The following is a 21,630-nucleotide window of genomic DNA, read 5'->3' on the forward strand; positions in this document are numbered from 1 at the left end:
GTTCTATGACCCTGTTGTGATCTTGGAAGTGATCTTTCTCTAGCTCCATATCTGGATTCTGATTGATTACAGAACTTATTTAACACCCGTTGATCAGCCACATTATTCTTTTTCTCAGCCTTAATTTTCTCAGGAATGGACCTATCCACAGTCGTCTCTTTAGCCTTCATAAACTTCACTTCTTTGATGACCTTGGCTGACGAGCTACTCCCTCTAGTGTATCCCAACCCGGACTTGTTTGAGGAAGGTTTTTGAGATGAAATAACATCTTCTAACTTCTTGGGGGAGACTCTCTCTATCTTGGCACAAGCTTGCTCAAGAAATCTCACTTTTATGTAAGCTTCTGATAGCTTACCATTTAGTATTTCAATCTCACACTTCGCCTCCTTGTATCGTGCCAGAAGACTTTTGTAATCTTCCTCAGCCTTTTTCATCTTCTTAATGGCTGCATTAGCCACCTTAGCATATTCACCGGTCTTCTCAAGAAGTGAGTTGTAAGTCTCTTGCAGTCCCACTGCTTCTCTAGCTCCTTTATCTTCAAATTCTTCAACTATTCCAATAGACTCCAAATCAGAATGCTCACTAAGCTCCTTCACAAGTGTACCCAAATCATCTGAGGACTCCATATGTGCGATTGTCATGAATAAGGAGTAGTTTCCTTCTCCGTCACAACTCTCTTCAGAATTAGAAATTGAAGAATCCGAATCACTTAGCGTTGTGGCATACGCCTTGCCTTTCCCTCTTAAGAAATTTGGACACTCCTTCTTGAGATGTACATAGCCATTGCATTCATAATATACAATATTTGAAGGAGATTGAGAATCCTTTCCTTCTTTCCTCTTAAACTCTTTCCTATCACCTCTTGAAGATGAAAACTTCCCTCTGTTGAATGGTTTCCCATTGTTCTTCATCTTCAGAAATTTGCGAAAGTTTTTCACAAGATTTGCTACTTCCTTCTCCACTCCATCTTCTTCGCAGGAATCATCCATTCTTTTGATGATGGTTTTGAGAGCAAGCGATTTACTTGTCTTGTGGGAAGGCAGTCCCCGTTCATATGTTTGGAGAGACCCAATCAGCTCTTGAATTTTGATCTCATCCAAGTCCTTACTCTCTTTTATGGTTGTGACTTTTGCTCTAAAGTTTTCAAACAAGGACCTCAAGATTTTTCTCACCACCTTAGTATCTTCAATCTTTTCACTAAGATTGAGCTTAGTGATGACAATTTCGTTGAGCTTCCCATAGAACGAATCAAAAGATTTATCTTCACCCATCTTGAGCTCTTCAAATTTGGTGGTAAGCATTTGGATTTTTGTGTCCTTCACCTTCTTAGTCCCTTTATAAGTTGTCTCCAAAATCTCGCAAACTTCCTTGGTAACTGTCATGTCAGATATCCTATGGAATTCATCTGGAGACATACCACAGAATATAGCATTTAAAGATTTACTATTTGCATCGGTTGCCTTAAGAGCTGCCTTATCCCAGGTGGATTTAGCTGCCTCCGGCCTAGTCCACCCTACTTCAACCGCATCCCAAATGGTGTCATCAATAGAGCATAAGAATATCCTCATTTTGACTTTCCAAAAACCATAATTGTTACCTTCAAAAAATGGTGGAACATTTAAGGATTAAGACCTCTCCATCTCAAAAAGGGTCTAGGATCACACTCAGGTATTTAAACCACAAAGAGTGTACCTACTCTGATATCAATTGAAAGTTCAATATATGTCTAAAACACCCTTGAACGTTTTGACCCCCAATTACAAAATATCAATTCAAGCTTATTATTAAACAATTAATGTGCAGAATATGAACTTTAGCCAAACACAGAATTGATAAAAAATCTAAGCCAATTATAATCATATCCACAACAAAAAATAAATGACAAAGATAAAGGAAGAGAGATGCAAACACAAGGACAACACGCGATGTGTTATCGAAGAGGAAACTGAAGCCATCGGCGTAAAACTTCTCCGCGGCCCTCAAAGCGATAAATAATCCACTAAAGAATGTAGTTGGGATGCATGAACAGTAGAAGACCCTCCAAGCCTAATCTACCCAGTGTACCTAAGCCCTCCAAGCTTCTTGCTCGAACGAAGTTGCACCGAACCTATTTCTTCTTTAGCTTACCAGATTCCGCTATACACCATAGCATTAACCAATAGTCATTGGTCCCTTCCAAACTACTTCCCTTAGCACCAAATGAACCTTCTCACAAACGTGGGTGTGATGAGAAAAGGATTTAGTCAATAATCTCTCAAGGATGTATTAATGGAGAGGAAGAGAGTAGAGGAATTTGTAGAGTCTCTTAGTGAAGATTGGGGATGAGGCAATCTTGTTTTTCTCTAGGGTTTCTCTCACAAAATTCTCTCTAGAAACTCTCTTGATTTTGTGGGTATAAGAGTCTATATATAGTGGTGTGTATTTGGAATATGAAGAGACAGTTTTTGCCAAATAGGGTAAGTTGGCGGCTTCGCGAGTTAACGGCCTGGCTAGCCTAGGACTTTTGTCCTGTAGTGCGATAGCTGGTGTGACCCTTCACCTTCCCGCATGCTTCTCACATGCACAGCATTTGGCGGCTTGTAAGCTGCGAGTCAGTCGCGGGTTCTAGTCGTGAGTCTTTACTTCTTTGCACAAAGATGAGCAATTCTTCACACTCTTTTCACACACTACCCTTACATGAATCCCACCTAAATACAAGGTTACTAAGTGCTAAATTACAAATAAATTGGCACGGGATAAAGCCAACAAGATGGTTAATAAATTTCAACCTTACAATTCACCATCAACCTTCAATTATTCTAATGATTGCTAGAGCTAACATGGAAACTATTCAGGAAAAACTAGAAAACCCAAAACAATTGACAGGGATGAATTTTTTGAATTTTCTGAGTCCTATTCAAAATTCAAATTTGGAGTGGGATATTGTTGTATCTAAAACAACCCCTACCAAAGTTCCAGATTCTTCTTTATTTTCAAAATCAAATCCACCTAGCAGTCCATAGATATTAGAGACTGCAAATCCTTTAAAATAAGTTTCCTTGGTTAAACAGGATCACGCTTATGGGGATTGTGTTCTAACTAGGAATCATTTAATTACTAAGAATCCTTATTCGAGTCCAACTCTAACTTATAGGCAATAACTAGCATCTGATAAGGAAACCAGTGGGAGATCTAACAGGACTAGCAGATTCCAAATCAAACTTTTTCACAAGGTTTTTAGCATATTTAGATTGAGATATGAATATACCTGACTCTTGTTGACGAATCTGCAATCCAAGGAAGTGATTCAACTCCTTAATCATGCTCATCTCAAACTTGGCCTGCATAAGCTTTGAAAAGTCATGAGCAAGCTCATCCTTTGTATACCCAAAGATGATATCATCAACATAGACTCGAGCAACTATCAACTTGCCATCCCCCTTTTTGATAAAAAGAGTTTGATAAGCTTGTCCTCTTGTGAAACCATGTGAGACAAGGTATTGTGTAAGCTGGTCATACCAAGCTTTGGGTGCTTGCAAGTCCATAGAGAGTCTTCTTGAGGTACAACACATGATCTGGAAAGTGTGGATTAATGATTCCTTTAGGCTGAGTAACATTCTATCTTCTTTAAGAAACCTGTTCAAGAATGCAGTCTTCACATCCATTTGATAAAGCTTGAACTTCAAGTGACAAGCTAGGGCTAGAAGAACCCTAATGGATTCTATGAGAGCTACAGGAGCAAATGTCTCATCAAAATCTACTCCTTCCACTTGAGAGTATCCTTGGGCTACCAGATGAGCCTTGTTGCGAATCATATTTCCCTCTTCATCAGTTTTATTGCGGAATATCCGCTTTATGCCAATAATGTGATCTCCTTTCGGTCTAGGTACTAGGGTTCAGACATCATTCCTTTGAAACTGGAGCAGTTCATCATGCATGGCCTTAACCCAGCTTTCATCTTAGAGAGCATCCTCAACCTTGGTGGGTTTAACCTATGACAAATAGCAAGAATAAGATACAAAGTTAGTGACACATTTATCAACTATACGCTTTCTTAGTGTTAATTCATTCCTATTTCCCACAATAACTTCAGGAGGGTGATTTAGCTTGATCCTTGAGGAAGGTCGTCTCTCTTCATGAGATTCAAACTCTAGTGATGTAGGAATATTTACTGAGACTTCTACAACACTTGGAGTACTTGAAGATACAAGCTTTTGATCAACTTCTTCTTGAACAACCTTAGGCTTTGAAGGAAGAATTGCCTTAGGTATTTCCTCACTAATTTTCTCAAAACTAGAATCTGAAGCTTCAACAATGACAACATTGATAGTTTCCATCACTTTCTTGGTTCTTTTGTTGTACATCCGATAAGGTTTGCTTGTGGGGGATTATCCCAAAAATATTCCTTCAATGCTTCAGGAGTCAAACTTTCCCACATTCTCTCTATCTTTGAGGATGAAACAAGTACTTTCAAAGATTTTGAAATACTTCATATTTGGCTTTCTTCTCTTCCACAATTCATAGGGAGTCTTCTTTGTATCGGGTCTGAAATATACCCTGTTAATTGTATGACATGCGGTGTTGACTGCTTCTCCCCATAAATTTCTGGCCACATCTTTATTGTGTAACATGGCTCTATCCATCTCTTGAATGACTCTGTTATTTCTTTCTACTACACCATTTTGCTAAGGAGTAATAGGAGCAGAGAATTCTTAAGATATACCAGATCTAGTACAAAAAGATTCCATGTATGAGTTCTCGAATTCTTTACCATGATCACTGCGAATTCAAACAATCTTCATGTTCTTCTCATTTTGAAGTCTTGTACACAAAGTTTTAATGTGCTTAGGAGCATCTGACTTGGATCTTAGAAGAATGACCCAAGTATACCTGGCGAAATCATCTACTTCAACCATGATGTATCTCTTTCCTCCAAGAGATTCCATTCTAGTTGGACCCATGAGATCCAGATGTAGTAGCTCCAAAGGTCTAGATGTAGCTGAACACTTGTTTCTTGAAGTACTAAACCCATCCTAGATCTATCCAATTACAAGTAGAGTGCATTTTGTCAAAAGATTAGCCAATTACATCAAATATGTCCCTAACATGGAGTGCAAGCAATGATGTGCTTCCCACACACTAAGCGTTTTGACAGTAAGATTTCATATTCCTTCTCTTGGGCATTGTGTGTCGATGAAGCTGAGACGTGTAGCCATCTGTTTTGCGGGTGTTCATTTGCACTGGCTGTTTGGTGGCAAACTCCATTCTGGAATGATCTTAGGCTACCATAACACATTAACTTCATTGATGCTTTGGAGGTTGCCTCAAGAAATTATCTCGTCCAGATTTTGACACCCTCTGCACAGCATGTTGGATGATATGGAATTGCAGAAATAAGTTGATTTTCGAGAAAACAAATTCCATCCTTAAAGGATTTGTGGTTACAGCCTGAATTATATAGGCTGGAATATGTGGAAGTTTAGCAGAGAAACACCCAGACTCCAACTCGTCTTTTACCAAAATGGAAGCCACCTCCCTCGGATTCAATTCATAAATTGAGTCTGGCCATTTCACAATCAAGGAACAACTCATCTATTGGGGTTGGATTGCTTATTCAGAATTGCAAGGGAGAAGTCTTAGCAGTAACATGTTGTTGAGAACAAAAGAACTTGAATCCTTTCTGCACAGCTGCTTTAATGATGAGAGTGGCTCTGTTGTTTTGTCAAAGTATAAGTTTCTTCAAGTTGTATGTTGAATGCAATTTTACTGAATTGATGGACCTGTTGATTTTGGATAGAATTTGTTCTCTTGAGGTTGCTTGGATACTCAAAGACATCAACCTTATTAAGGATAGTTTTGCTTTTATTTCTATTCATAGTATACCTTTACGAGGTAATCATGCTGCCTTAGATTTGGCTAGTACTACAAAGAAGGAGGAGGCCATTGTTTGGTAAGAAGAATGCCCCTCATTCCTCTTCTCCACTGTATAGCATGAATTCTCATTAATAAAGTCTACTATCATTTCTACTCAACCAAAAAAAAAAAAAAAAATTGTAACTTAAATGACTACAAATATCTTCATGAGTTCTCCTATATTGGAATAATTGTCATAAACTACATTGCTATTAACTAGACATTGTTGTTGTTAGGATTAGTGCCCTTAAATCCCATTGTATGATGCTATGTATGATATTAAGTTTGACATTGTGTATGACATTATGTATGACTTAATATTGTGTTTAATGAATTTGTTTTATTATTATCTGAAATAATGGTAACATGAATATTCGGACATTATCATATAGTCCATGAGATGCATAGTATGTGATTTATGTGAAGAGTCACAGAAGATATAAATCACAAGTTCTTTGTAAACTCAGAATTATAGTTCGTAGTCGGTGATGAAATTGGGCATTTCATCTGCGAAGACTATAACATATCAACTACGATGATTTGTCTTGATCATGGAAGTGGAGACTTCTAGTTGATGTGTTAATATGTTTTAAGAGTTAAGACATATTGAACTGGACCGCTGTGAGATTTATTATTCTCCTAAAGACTGTCAAATGAATAATAAATCTCACGACTTGTATTTGCATGAACTCTTAATCCTGAGAGAATAATGAACCTGATCATGAGGTGTAGGTTGCTTTGATATATCAGGAGTGAGATCTACAGTTATGGTCAAAACCTCAGTATGTTGGGCAGCCACATTTAGTGTTGATGGAACATGTATTCTCAAGATGGAATTCATAGTCTCTTAACGGAGATATAAAATATTCCCTTGAGATAAGTTTAATGGGTTTGTTATTCAAAGAGTTAGGCCTAACCACTTTAGTAAGACTAAAGTATATATTTATGGAATTGGATTTCATAAATATATAATGAATAACATTAAAGGATTAAACCGGGTACTCAAGGATTAAGATGTAGTAATTTACAAAGTGGCAGTCTACATTAATGACTTTGTATTACTACGAATATTTTATGAAGGGGTTGCATGTATAATAAAGTCTTGGGATATAATTTATAGATAAGACCTAGAGTGCAACTATTTTTATATAGTGGTATTAAAAATAGTTAATGGTAACTTTGGACTTGTCAAGAGTTGACAGAAAAGCCCAAGGCCCATTGGAGCTAGTGTCTTATTGGTCCCTTTTGGTCCCACTCCAAGCCACACACTTAAGCCCAATTGGTAAGGCCCAAAAGGCCGGCCCAATTAGATAAATTGGTTAGATACAAAGGGAAAAACGTACAGAAATATATAGGTGAGAAAAACATCATGAAAATGGTGTGCATGTGAGTTTTTGTCACTCACAAGTCATCCCTTTGTTACCAATCGAGAGACCACACATCTTGGGCGTTAGTGGAATTGGAGTGAAGATTAAAAGTAGTCCCAAGTGCTTCAATCTTTGTTTTGAAATTCACCGCTTCAAGGTACGATCTCTTGTTTCTCTAATTCTGAAATTTACTTTGTACGTGTTATCAATATCGAATGAAGTAGATCCGTTTAAAACTTATTTTCCGCTGCATTTATCTTTATATCCATCAAATGGTATCAGAGCGGTCTTCAATTTCGTATTGTTTAACATGTTGTGTGAGTTTTAGAATTGGAGAAGATAGTTTCATACTGTTAGAAGATTATGTTTTAATTTTCTGCATGTTGTTGAAACTATGATTTGATGAAAACTGAAATTGATGTTATGATGTTGTTTAAATTTAATTTAAGTATGTTAAATTGAGTTTTAAGGCTATAGCATCAATAGAATTCAGTTTTGACATCAAACTCTGTCTGCCATGTTCGTATGAAAGATGTTTGTTCATGAAAAACGAAGAAAACTGTCTTAGAAAAATTTCTGGAAATTCAAGTTTCGCGATTTTCGATCGATCGAAAATTATTTTCGATCGATCGAATGAGACAGAGATCAGACTTTTTAGAACGATTGATTTTCGATTGCTGGTCGATCGATCGAATCTGTTTTTCGATCGATCGAAAGTCAATCGAGTATCAATCGAAAGAGTCAGAGGATCAAGTTCGAATTTCTTAATTTTTTCGATCGATCGAGGGGCACTTTCGATCGATCGAAAGAAAGAAAATTAAAATTTTTTCTAAGTGTTTTCTCATGTAAAAGGGGCAAGACTATGTGTAATTAAATTATGCATGTTTTAAAACTAAAAACCTTTCTTTTAAAACATCTAGTGGGAGAGAGATACAAGGGTTGGGTCTCACGGCCTCCATTGTCGGTTCATAGTAGTATGGAATAAATACTTTGTCTTTGCCTTGAGCTTAGCATTCCATGCGGAGAGTATTTATTTCATGGTCCTACAAGATTGAATTTCTTGGTTTATAGTGGTTTGATCAAACACCTTGTCTTAGCCTCGAGCTTTGCATTCCATGCGGAGGGTGTTTTGTATCATGGTACTACAAAATAAGCCTGTTAAGGGGATGAAATGTGGCTACACATGATTCTAGACAATGGTATACACTAGACTAAATATTATAGTATCCTCTATGCTGAGTTCTTACTATAATTATTTAGAGGCCAAATGTATAACGGCATATTATTAGTGTTTGATAAGAGTTATCATGATAGCACTAATGATGAGAATAGTTCTCAATCAATCATAGTATTTTATATTCACTCTATGCTGAGGGATATTGAATATGAGATTGGGTTGTCGTTGCATATATTATATTATGGTTTTATTAAGGTTCCATACTATATGTTCATATGCTAAATAGATAATGTCAGTTTAATTATTATATTCATGTTTATTGTTTTCAGATTTGATCATGGCATCTTTTAGCCCACTTGTAACTATTCTTAATCAAAACAAACTGACTGGATCCAACTATGTTGACTGGAAAAGAAATTTGGACATTGTTCTTACTGCTGAAGAGCATAAGTATGTTCTTACTAAACCATGTCCTAGCTTTCCTTCATTAGATGCACCTCCTGAGGTAAAACAACGATATGATCGTTGGCAGAAATCTAATGAGATGGCCAAGTGCTACATCCTAGCATCTATCTCAAATGTTCTACAGCATCAAATGCAGGATGTAGAACTAGCTTCAGACATAATGCAAAGTCTGAAAGAGATGTTTGGTGAGCAAGGCCGTTCTGCAAGGCAAGAGACCATGAGGCAAATTTATAATACCAGAATGGCTGAAGGAAGTTCAGTGAGAGAGCATTGTCTTACAATGATCTCTAATCTGAATACATTGGAAGTTTTAGGTGCCGATATAGATGGAGAATCCCAAGTGGATATGATACTCCAGTCGCTACCAGAATCATTCAAGGAATTCAAACTTAACTATAATATGAATAAAAAGATTTATACCTTGTCTGAATTAATGAATGAATTGGTAGCGGCAGAAGGCATTCTTGGTACTTCCAATGTTGAAGCCAATGTTGGTGAAGCTTCTACTTCTCAACCTAAGTCGAAAGGCAAGGGTAAGAAGAAGAAGAAGAAGAAGAAGAACTTCACCAAACAAGAGGGTAAACAAATTGCCTTAGGGGTTGCTGACAAAGGAAAGAAGATCAAAGGAAAGTGTTTCCATTGTGGTGAGAAAGGACATTGGAAGAGAAATTGTCCAATATTTAAGGCTGCCAAGAACAAAGGTATGATTAATACATTCCTTCTTGAAATATGTTTGGTACAGAATCCCACGGATTCCTGGTGTGTGGATTCAGGTTGTACTAATCATATCTGCAATTCCTTGCAGGGGTTCCAGGAGACCAGAAAGCTTAAAGAAGGGGAGTTGTTTCTTACTTTGGCTGATGGGAGCAAGATTCCAGTTGTAGCTGTTGGTGTTTGTAATTTATGTTTTGAATCTAGAGTTCTAATATTAGAAGACTGTTTGTATGTACCTAATGTTCGTAGGAATTTAATTTCAGCTACTTACTTAGGTAAACATGGATATTGTGTTATCCTGAAAGACAATGTTGTAATAAAGAAGGATAAAGTGTTTATCTGTTCTGGCAATATTGTGGATGGTCTTTATATTTTAACTCCTGATAAGCATGAATTATATAATTCTGAATTAGATAATGACTCTCATGTAAAATCATTAAAGAGAAAATTTCCTTCTACTAGTGATGCATATCTTTGGCACTTGCGTTTAGGTCATATTAATTCAAATAGGATTCAAAGACTGATCAAAGATGGACTCTTAGAGCCCATGGACTTTGATGAATTTCCTGTTTGTGAATCTTGTTTGGAAGGTAAAATGACCAAACGACCTTTTAATGCAAAAGGTAGAAGAGCCCAAGATTTGCTAGAGCTAGTGCATTCTGATGTTTGTGGTCCTATGTCAATCCAAGCAAGAGGTGGCTATGAGTATTTCATTACTTTCACTGATGATTACTCAAGATATGGTTATGTGTACCTAATGAAACGGAAGTCTGAAACCTTTGAAAAGTTCAAAGAGTTTAGGGCTGAAGTTGAGAATCAATTAGGTAAACGCATAAAGGCCATTCGATCTGATCGTGGTGGCGAATACCTTCTTGGGGATTTTAAGGATTACTTAACTAAGAATGGGATTGTATCCCAATTGACTGCACCTGGAACTCCACAACAAAATGGTGTAGCAGAAAGAAGGAATAGGACTCTTTTAGAAATGGTTAGGTCCATGATGAGTTACTCAACTTTACCGATTTCTTTTTGGGGTTATGCCTTAAATACAGCAATACATCTTTTGAATTTAGTTCCATCAAAATCTGTTCCCAAAACACCCATGGAATTGTGGAGTGGGCGTAAGCCTAGTATGAAATATCTCCACATTTGGGGTTGTCCTGCACATGTGTTAAAAGGGAAGCCTGATAAATTGGAACCAAAATCTGAAGTGTGTTTGCTTGTAGGTTATCCAAAAGAAACTAGGGGTTATTTATTCTATAGTCGTAAAGATAACAAAGTTTTTGTTAGTACAAATGCTAAATTCTTGGAAAATGACTATATGAATAATTTTACTCCTAGAAGTAGAGTTGTGTTGGCTGAAATGAATGAATCTGTAAATGAACAACCAATAGATGAAACTAGGGATGATGTGGCTGTATTAGATACACCACAAGATACTACTCATGACATGTCTAGTACTCAGGTGCCTCGTCGTAGTGGGAGAATTGTTCGGCCTCCTATAAGATTCATAGGTTTGGGAGAAACTTATGAAGCTATCTCAGAAGAGGTTGAATCGGATCCCTACACATATGATGAAGCTATAAATGATATAGATGCACATCATTGGGTCCAAGCTATGAAATCTGAATTAGATTCCATGTATTCCAATCAAGTTTGGGATCTTGTAAAGGCGCCTAACGGCATTAAACCTGTTGGTTGCAAATGGGTTTACAAGAGGAAGAGAGGGATAGATGGAAAGGTTGAAACCTTTAAAGCAAGGCTAGTGGCGAAAGGGTATACACAAAAAGAAGGTATTGATTATGATGAAACCTTTTCTCCAGTAGCAATGCTTAAATCTATCAGAATTCTCTTATCCATTGCTGCTCATTTTGATTATGAGATTTGGCAAATGGATGTCAAGACTGCATTTCTTAATGGCAATCTTGAAGAGGAAATCTATATGATGCAACCGGAAGGTTTCATAGCAAAGAACCAAGAGCATATGGTATGCAAGTTGCAAAGGTCCATTTATGGACTTAAGCAAGCATCTAGGTCATGGAACATCAGATTTGATCAAGCAATCAAGACATTTGGTTTTGAACAAAATCTTGATGAACCATGTGTGTACAAAAGACATCAAGATAAAGTAGTAATGTTCCTAGTGCTTTATGTTGATGATGTTCTACTCATTGGAAATGATGTAGGGGTAATGTCATCGGTAAAGGTTTGGTTGTCAAGCCAATTTGATATGAAGGACTTGGGTGAGGCTAACTTTATTCTAGGGATCAAGCTTTGGCGAGATCGCAAGAATAAGATGTTAGGCTTATCACAAGCTGGATATATAGATAAGGTTCTAGAACGGTTTAGCATGCAAAACTCCAAGAAAGGATTGCTTCCTTTCAGACATGGAGTTCCTCTGTCTGATGACCAAAGGCCTAAGACTCAAGAAGAAGAAGATATGATGAGACAAGTTCCTTATGCTTCTGCAGTAGGAAGTCTCATGTATGCCATGCTTTGTACTAGACCAGATATCTGCTATTCAGTTGGCATGGTCAGCCGATATCAATCAAATCCAGGACCAAAACATTGGCAAGCTGTAAAGCATATTCTCAAGTATCTACGGAGAACGAGAGATTATATGCTTGTTTACCAAAGTGAGGATTTGATACCTATTGGCTATACAGATTCAGATTTTCAATCAGATCTAGATTTCAGAAAATCCACTTCAGGATGTGTTTTCACCTTGGGAGGTGGAGCCATTAGTTGGCGGAGTATTAAGCAATCTTGTATTGCAGACTCCACCATGAAGGCAGAATATGTTGCTGCTTGTGAAGCAGCAAAGGAAGCTGTATGGCTTAAGAAGTTCCTTTCTGACCTTGGTGTAATAAGAATGGAGCAAGTTCCAATCACATTGTTTTGTGATAACAGTGGAGCAGTTGCACAATCTAAAGATCCAAGGAATCACAAGAAAGGAAAGCACATTGAGAGGAAGTACCATATCATTCGAGATATTGTTGCTCGTGGAGATGTGGTGGTAGCAAAGATTGAAAGTGCAAACAATCTGGCAGATCCATTTACTAAAGCTTTGCCTCAAAGGATTTTTGAGTCGCATTTGGAAAGAATGGGAGTTAGATTAGTGCACAATAGTCTTTAGGGCAAGTGGGAGATTGTTAGGATTGGTGCCCTTAAATCCTATTGTAAGATGCTATGTATAATATTAAGTGTGACATTGTGTTTGACATTATGTATGACTTAATATTATGTTTAATAAATTTGTTTTATTATTATCTGAAATAATGGTAACATGAATATTCAGACATTATCATATAGTCCATGAGATGCATAGTATGTGATTTATGTGAAGAGTCACAGAAGATATAAATCACAAGTTCTTTGTAAACTCAGAATTATAGTTCGTAGTCGGTGATGAAATTGGGCATTTCATCTGCGAAGACTATAACATATCAATCATGATGATTTGTCTTGATCATGGAAGTGGTGACTTCTGGTTGATGTGTTAATATTTTAAGAGTTAAGACATATTGAACTGGACCGCTGTGAGATTTATTATTCTCCTAAAGACTGTCTAAGGAATAATAAATCTCACGACTTGTATTTGCATGAACTCTTAATCCTGAGAGAATAATGGACCTGATCATGAGGTGTAGGTTGCTTTGATATATCAGGAGTGAGATCTAAGGTTATGGTCAAAACCTCAGTATGTTGGGCAGCCACATTTAGTGTTGATGGAACATGTATTCTCAAGATGGAATTCATAGTCTCTTAACGGAGATATAAAGTATTCCCTTGAGATAAGTTTAATGAGTTTGTTATTCAGAGAGTTAGGCCTAACCATTTTAGTAAGACTAAAGTATATATTTGTGGAATTGGATTTCATAAATATATAATGAATAACATTAAAGATTAAACCGGGTACTCAAGAATTAAGATGTAGTAATTTACAAAATGCCCCCCCCCCCCCCCCCCCCCTACCCAAAAATTTGGTGGATGCATTGCAAATGCATATTATGATGACTGTTGAAGGTAAGGTGTCCACAATGCGGTTTGGGTCCATTTTTATCACCTAACTTGTGCAGTTTGGCCAAAACCATCATTGCACCGCACCACACTTTAGTTTGGCAGTCACATGTGTGGTGCAGTGCAGTTATATTCCACGTATCACAATGTGGTACGGTCAGTTTTGGGCTTGTTTGACCTAGTCCAAAGCTAGTTTTGGACTTTGTTTTGTGCTAATTTTTAAAATGTTGTGCTAGTTTTTCTTTGTTTTGGGGTGATTAAGAGTAGCCCAACAAATTTTAGGTGTGAAAGACCTCATATTTTATATTTAAGGGATGAAGTGATCAACACCTAGTTTATATAAGATGAAAATACACTTTTGCTCCCTACATTTTGGGCTGATTCCCATATTAGTCCCTACATTTTTTACGCTACTTTAGTCCCTAGAAATCGAAAATCATTTCCAGTTTGGTCCCTATTGTCATCTTATTAATAGAAATATCCTATGTGATAGACGGAGTGTATTGTTGGCATTTTAGAAATTATGTGGCTAATAATTTATAAAAAAAAAAAAATTAATTTAGCATTTAAATAATGCCACATCAGCATTTTAATTTTTTTTAAAAGCCATAAAAAATAATTAGTTTTATAAAAAAATGAAAATCATTTCTTTAAAAAAAAATTCATTTTCCTTTTTGTTTTTCTTAAGAAACAAACATTTAATTAAGCACCCACACCTCTATTGTTTATCCCTTCACAATCTTAAATCACAAGTGAAATCAACCAAATTTACAGCCAACATAAGAGCATCTCCAACAGATGCTCTATCTCTATTTTTTGGAGATAGAATGCCACTGTTCACACTCCAACAGGTTCTCAAAATACAAAACTTTTCCAAATTTTTTTTTTGAAGTTGCTACAGTAGTTTTCTTAATTTAGAGAACACTATAGCAACTCCAAACCATTATTTTATCTTCAAAAAAAAAAAAAAATACCCGGCTGAATAAAAAAAAAACTTTCTCTTTCCTCCTCTCTTCTTTGTTCATCTGTCTCTCTCTCAAACGGTAACGCAATCAAAACACAAACACAATCTAAAATCAAAATAGAAACAATAGATCAGGAACAGGGAAAAATACAAATTTAATTAGAACAACAAATCTAAAATCAAAACAAAAACAACAGATCAAGAACATGAAAGCCTATCTAAGCTCCATTGTAACAACAAAGTGAATCAAAACAAGAAAAGAAGGAAGGAAAAAAGAAGAAGAAGAAGATAGACGAAGGCCAATCTCTCTACCGTTTGTGTGTGTGAGTGAAGTGAGAGGAAGAAGAAAGAAAATAAAAAACAAAAATGCAAACATTGGGGAGAAGTCAAAGATCATGGTCGGCTGTGTGTGTGAAGTGAGCCGAAGAGGAAAGAAAATAAAAACAAAAAGGAAGCATGAAAGAAGAAGAGAAAGAGAGAGGGAGGTTCTGGAATCAAGTGGAAAGTAGAGATAAAAAAGGAGAGGATAGAGATATGCGGGTATACGTGTGTGGTAGAGAAAAAAAGAAAGAAATGTATGGATGAAAGAAAGGAAAAGAATAAGAAATGACCGTTTAGAAATACTACTACAATATTTTCATAATAACTTTTAAGTAATTAGCTAATATTGGTGAGTAAAAAAATAATTTCAGCAGTGGGTTCAAATTAGAACTAGTAACAACTTTTTACATAAGATTTTGATGTGATTCTTGTGAAAGTATTATGAAAAATGTTGTGAATATAACGCTTTTTATTGAAAAATATAATTGTTGGGAATGAATATAGAAAGAATAAATGATGATAAAAAAAAGAATAAAGAAATAATATTTTAATGAGATAGAGAATAATATAGAGAATCTGTTGGAAAATGTATTTGAAAAAGTGGATAGCTAAAAAGGTAAAAGTCATTGTTCATTCTCTAAATAGTACAAAAATTTGGAGAATCTGCTGGAGATGCTCTAATAGACCCACACTTCTTGAATCACCAACCTAGCCGCCTAGAGCCTTACCAGATTAAAGACAGATAGCAAGAGACCAAACCTACACAAACCTTAAGTTCTCTCTCTCTCTCTCTTGATTGTTTGATCGGTAGTGGTGGTGGTGGTGAGTTTGGTTGTTTGATAGGATGGTGGTGGTGGTGGTGGGTTTTATTGTTTGATTAGTGGTGGTGGTGGCTAGGTTTTTCTAGGTTTGTGTATTGGGTTTGAGTGTTTGATATTTTTTGTTGGGGTTGGTTGGGTTTTTTGTATGTTTGTTTCCTAAGAAAATTTTTGGGTTATGGGTTCATTGGAAATCGGTTTTTTTGTTGGGGAAGAACATAAAGTTCATGTTCTAGGAAAAGAAGAACATGGATGTTCTTACATGAAAGATAATGAAAAGTAACCCAAAAAAGTTAATTTAATTAGATTTAAGGTTTATTTTTAATTTTTTTTTTTAATTTTCTGATATGGATTTTTTATTAATTTAACTATTGACATAGAATTATCTAAATGACAAAGAAATTTTTTGATATTATTTTAATGGCCATGCCAATATCTAAAATGCCAACAAAGCACTCTGTTTGCCACGTAGGATGTTTCTGTTATTAAGATGATGGCAGGGACCAAAATGGAAATGTGTTTTAATTTCTAGGGACTAAAGTAGGTGCGTCAAAAAAGTAGGGATCAAAAGTGCATGTTCGTATGATTACTCTATTTTGCAAATGGTTTTGGTTGATTTAAGTGAGGTCGTATGGTTTGAGTGGTTTCACGTAGGGTTGACATTTTTTAGTGAACTATTGACACTTTGTACAGTACACAAGCTAGTGCAAGTGAGTATACCGACTTGGCTACATCTTGGCCCTCCACATGGACAACCTTAAGATACAAAAGCAATGACTTTGTTGAGGGGAGCCATGCCTTTGGCTCGTGCCAACAATGTGATAACCAATGGAGGAAGAGAGATGCATATTCTAGTATGGACACCGAACATTACTATGAGAGAGAATTCTGCCCTTATTGGTCAGAGGTTATAGGACACCCTTCATTAGTTAGTGCTAGGTTGGACCACTGCCAAGGACACATGCAATGCCCTTAGGCCTCACGTGTAAAGTTGTTATTTACAACTATGTATTTTGTTGGCTTGAGAAAAAAAGAAAGAAATGTATGGATGAAAGAAAGGAAAAGAATAAGAAATGACCGTTTAGAAATACTACTACAATATTTTCATAATAACTTTTAAGTAATTAGCTAATATTGGTGAGTAAAAAAATAATTTCAGCAGTGGGTTCAAATTAGAACTAGTAACAACTTTTTACATAAGATTTTGATGTGATTCTTGTGAAAGTATTATGAAAAATGTTGTGAATATAACGCTTTTTATTGAAAAATATAATTGTTGGGAATGAATATAGAAAGAATAAATGATGATAAAAAAAAAGAATAAATAATGAATAAAGAAATAATATTTAAATGAGATAGAGAATAATATAGAGAATCTGTTGGAAAATGTATTTGAAAAAGTGGATAGCTAAAAAGGTAAAAGTCATTGTTCATTCTCTAAATAGTACAAAAATTTGGAGAATCTGCTGGAGATGCTCTAATAGACCCACACTTCTTGAATCACCAACCTAGCCGCCTAGAGCCTTACCAGATTAAAGACAGATAGCAAGAGACCAAACCTACACAAACCTTAAGTTCTCTCTCTCTCTCTCTCTTGATTGTTTGATCGGTAGTGGTGGTGGTGGTGAGTTTGGTTGTTTGATAGGATGGTGGTGGTGGTGGTGGGTTTTATTGTTTGATTAGTGGTGGTGGTGGCTAGGTTTTTCTAGGTTTGTGTATTGGGTTTGAGTGTTTGATATTTTTTGTTCGGGTTGGTTGGGTTTTTTGTATGTTTGTTTCCTAAGAAAATTTTTGGGGTTATGGGTTCGTTGGAAATCGGTTTTTTTGTTAGGGAAGAACATAAAGTTCATGTTCTAGGAAAAGAAGAACATGGATGTTCTTACATGAAAGATAATGAAAAGTAACCCAAAAAAGTTAATTTAATTAGATTTAAGGTTTATTTTTAATTTTTTTTTAATTTTCTGATATGGATTTTTTATTAATTTAACTACTGACATAGAATTATCTAAATGACAAAGAAATTTTTTGATATTATTTTAATGGCCATGCCAATATCTAAAATGCCAACAAAGCACTCTGTTTGCCACGTAGGATGTTTCTGTTATTAAGATGATGGCAGGGACCAAAATGGAAATGTTTTTTTAATTTCTAGGGACTAAAGTAGGTGCGTCAAAAAAGTAGGGATCAAAAGTGCATGTTCGTATGATTACTCTATTTTGCAAATGGTTTTGGTTAATTTAAGTGAGGTCGTATGGTTTGAGTGGTTTCACGTAGGGTTGACATTTTTTAGTGAACTATTGACACTTTGTACAGTACACAAGCTAGTGCAAGTGAGTATACCGACTTGGCTACATCTTGGCCCTCCACATGGACAACCTTAAGATACAAAAGCAATGACTTTGTTAAGGGGAGCCATGCCTTTGGCTCGTGCCAACAATGTGATAACCAATGGAGGAAGAGAGATGCATATTCTAGTATGGACACCGAACATTACTATGAGAGAGAATTCTGCCCTTATTGGTCAGAGGTTATAGGACACCCTTCATTAGTTAGTGCTAGGTTGGACCACTGCCAAGGATATATGCAATGCCCTTAGGCCTCACGTGTAAAGTTGTTATTTACAACTATGTATTTTGTTGGCTTTTATTCCGTGCCAAATTTGATTGTAATTATTATCAATCGTTTATACCCTGTATATATTGTGGGATTCGTTGTAAGGGTTGTGTGATAGAGAGAGAGTGTGAAGACTCAAGCATTTGGAGGCTGAAGAATTCTCACGGGTATGTCGCGACCTAACTTCCCGCGAAGTGAAACATGTGCCCTGCACATGCTGGAATGCAAAGAGTCAGGCCAGGTGGAGACAGCTGTGTCTCGTGAGTAAGGCCTTCCCGCGAGACACCCACGAGGCTATCTGTTCTGCCAGCCTGTACTGAATGACTCACACTTTCTGTGCCTATCCTATATATACCCTCTTTACCCACAATTGTTAAGGAATGCTTCAGAGAGAAAACCCTAGCCAAACACATTGAGAATTAGAGATTGTCATCCCCACCTTTCTCTATACACTTGCTTGTAGTATTTCCTCAACTCTTCCCTCTCCATTTCCATACCATTGAGAGGTTGATAGCTCAAACACTTACCACACCCTTTGAGAGTGTTGAGTGACATTTTGGTGTTGCTGGGAAGCAGTGGAAGAAGCCTGGAATGGCAGATGCAACATGGAGCTTGTTGCGGGATTTGGAGAGCTAGACAAGACACAGTTCCGAGAAGCCTTGTTGGAGTAGGAGCGTGGAGGGCTTAGGTACATCGAGTAGATTAGGCTTGGAGGGTCTCTCACTAACCCATGTATCCCAACTGATTGTCTAATGGATCGATTTTTGCTTGGAGGGCGGCGAAGAGGTTTTTCACTAAGTTCTTCGGTTTCCTCTTTGAGAACACGTCTCAGTGTTTTCTGTATTTGCATCTTTCTTCCCTACTCTTGTTTATTCCATTATACTGCTGTGTTGCTTAGTTTATGGATTAGAGTAGCTTATTTGTTTATCCGCTCGTTTTTACACTATTCCGCACTTAGTCTTAAGTTAGTGTAAAATCTATCGAGCCGTTAGTTTAATTGGGGGGGTCTAAATTGCTCTTGTGTTTTCAACACATTTCCGAGCTTTCAATTGGTATCAGAGTGGGTACACTCGCTGTAGTTTAAATACCTGAGTGTGATCCTTGACGCTATTTGAGATGGACCGGTCTCAATCGCTCAATGTTCCACTATTTTTTTATGGGAACAATTATGCTTTCTGGAAAGTCAGAATGAGAGCATTTTTATGCTCTATAGATGATACCGTTTGGGATGCGGTTGAGATAGGTTGGACTAAGCCGACGAATCCTAAGTCCACTTGGGATAAGGTAGCTCTCGCAGCAGCCAATGCTAATAGTAAAGCGTTAAATGCTATTTTTTGTGGTGCGTCTCTTGATGAATTCCACAGAATCTCTCATATGATGGTAGCCAAGAAAGCTTGGGAGATTTTGGAGACGATATATGAGGGTATGAAGAAAGTTAAGGACACAAAGCTTCAGATGCTTTCCACCAAATTTGAAGAGCTCAAGATGGGGGATGATGAACCATTTGATTCATTCTATGGGAAGTTCAATGAAATTGTAATTGCTAAACTCAATCTTGGGGAGAAGACTGAAAATACTAAGATGGTGAGAAAAATTTTGAGGTCCTTATCGGAGAGCTTTCGGGCAAAAGTCACAGCTATAGAGGAAAGCAAGGATTTGGATGAAATTAAGATCCAAGAGCTCATTGAATCACTTCAAACGTATGAGCGTGGACTGCTTTCCCACAAGACAAGTAAATCGCTTGCTCTTAAAACCATCACCGAAAGAATGGATGTTCCTTTCGAAGAAGATGGAGTGGAGAAGGAAGTAGTATATCTTGCGCAAAACTTTCAAAAATTTCTGAAGATGAAAAATAGTGGAAAACCATTCAACAGAGGAAAATTTTCATCTTCAAGAGGTGATAGGAAAGAGTTTATGAGGAAAGAAGGGAAGGATTCTCAACCTCCTTCAGACATTGTGTACTATGAGTGCAATGGCCATGGACATCTAAAGAAGGAGTATCCAAATTTTCTGAGGGGAAAAGGCAAGGCGTATGCCACTACGCTTAGTGATTCTGACTCTTCTGATTCTGACTTGAAAGAGAGCTGTGACAGAGAGGGAAACTACTCCGCCTTCATGACCATTGCTAATGTGGAGTCATCGGATGCTTTGGGTGCACTTGTGAAGGAGCTTAGTGAGCATCATGTCACATAGAAACTCTCACGACTGTATCGCGACTGTCTCGCGACCAACAGCTTCTCGCGAAATGCTGTTTGGCCAAAAATTGGATTTTTTCAAAATTCAGATAGAATGTATTGCGACTGTCTCGCGACTATTTCGCGACTTAAAGCTTCTTGCGAAAGCTTTTGTGCTCTAGTGGCCATTTTCACGGTTGTATCGTGACTGTGTTGCTACTATCTAACCCACGAAAAATGCATGTTTTCAGTTTTATTTTGCTGATGTGACAGTTTTTCAAATCACAACCTCTTCCCTCACTCAAACTCCTTCGAACCCTTTTCATCCAAAATTACTATTCCATTCAAATCCCTGCAATCCAAGCACCTTTTCTGCATTTTTCTCTTCAAGGTATGTTTTATAAACTATTCCTTTTGAGTTTTTGCTTAAATTTTGCAGAATTTTTGTTAGGGTTTTGTTAATTGGGGATTTTTAAAAATTTGAATGTTTTTCTAAATTGGGTGAAAATTTTTCAAATTCTTTGATTGGGCTGTGTCCCATTTGATGTTTGTGTCTCTGTGTTGGCCCTTTGTGGCATTTTGACATGTATTTTAGGCATGATTTCACCATGTTCATGCATTGTTCACACTTAGAGTACATTTGTGCATGCTAGGTGTTTGACAAGATGTCCGAGTGACATTTTTGTGCCAATTGGAATCAAGTAATTTTCATCTATGGGTTTTCATTTGTTTGACCGTGTTTCACTCAGTATGGACATTGGTGATATTTCATACTCTTTGCCCATGTTGAACACACTAGGCACACACCTAGGCACCCCTCATGCATTTGATACTGCACTCTCATGCATAAACACACACACCTACACACATTAGCACATGCACATGCACACAATGCACAGTTACTTAGTTTCTTGCATTGTGTTTATGCATTCAGCATATTGTTTGGAGTTGATTATGTCCTGTTCTATGTAGTTTTACTTTTGTTTTGAGCTAACTTGAATCTAATCAATGTGTTTGTGTTCTGTGTTGTGCATATGTTTCCTTTTTTTTTTTTTTTTTGTGATTTGTTGCACAATGTCTCCATTCAAGACTTCAGTTGTGAGGT

General features: G+C 36.8%; 1 protein-coding gene across 1 annotated transcript; it reads left to right on the plus strand.

The window, feature by feature from the left end:
* The first annotated feature begins 19,539 nt into the window (after positions 1-19,539).
* Positions 19,540-20,544, plus strand: LOC136064092 (uncharacterized). The gene is made up of 2 exons (XM_065765388.1): positions 19,540-20,160; positions 20,347-20,544. The coding sequence occupies exons 1-2, from the start codon at positions 19,540-19,542 to the stop codon at positions 20,542-20,544; spliced, it is 819 nt and encodes a 272-aa protein (XP_065621460.1).
* The last annotated feature ends 1,086 nt before the right edge of the window (positions 20,545-21,630 follow it).

This window comes from Quercus suber, unplaced genomic scaffold (genome assembly GCF_002906115.3).
Source record: "Quercus suber isolate HL8 unplaced genomic scaffold, Cork oak 2.0 scaffold_623, whole genome shotgun sequence".
Taxonomy (NCBI): Eukaryota; Viridiplantae; Streptophyta; class Magnoliopsida; order Fagales; family Fagaceae; genus Quercus; species Quercus suber.

Coding starts and splice junctions, on each gene's coding strand:
- LOC136064092 (XM_065765388.1), top strand. CDS start 19,540: ATGAGAGCATTTTTATGCTCTATAGATGATACCGTTTGGGATGCGGTT. Junction 20,161..20,346: donor ATGGAGTGGAGAAGGAAGTA/GTATATCTTGCG, acceptor CATCTAAAGAAG/GAGTATCCAAATTTTCTGAG.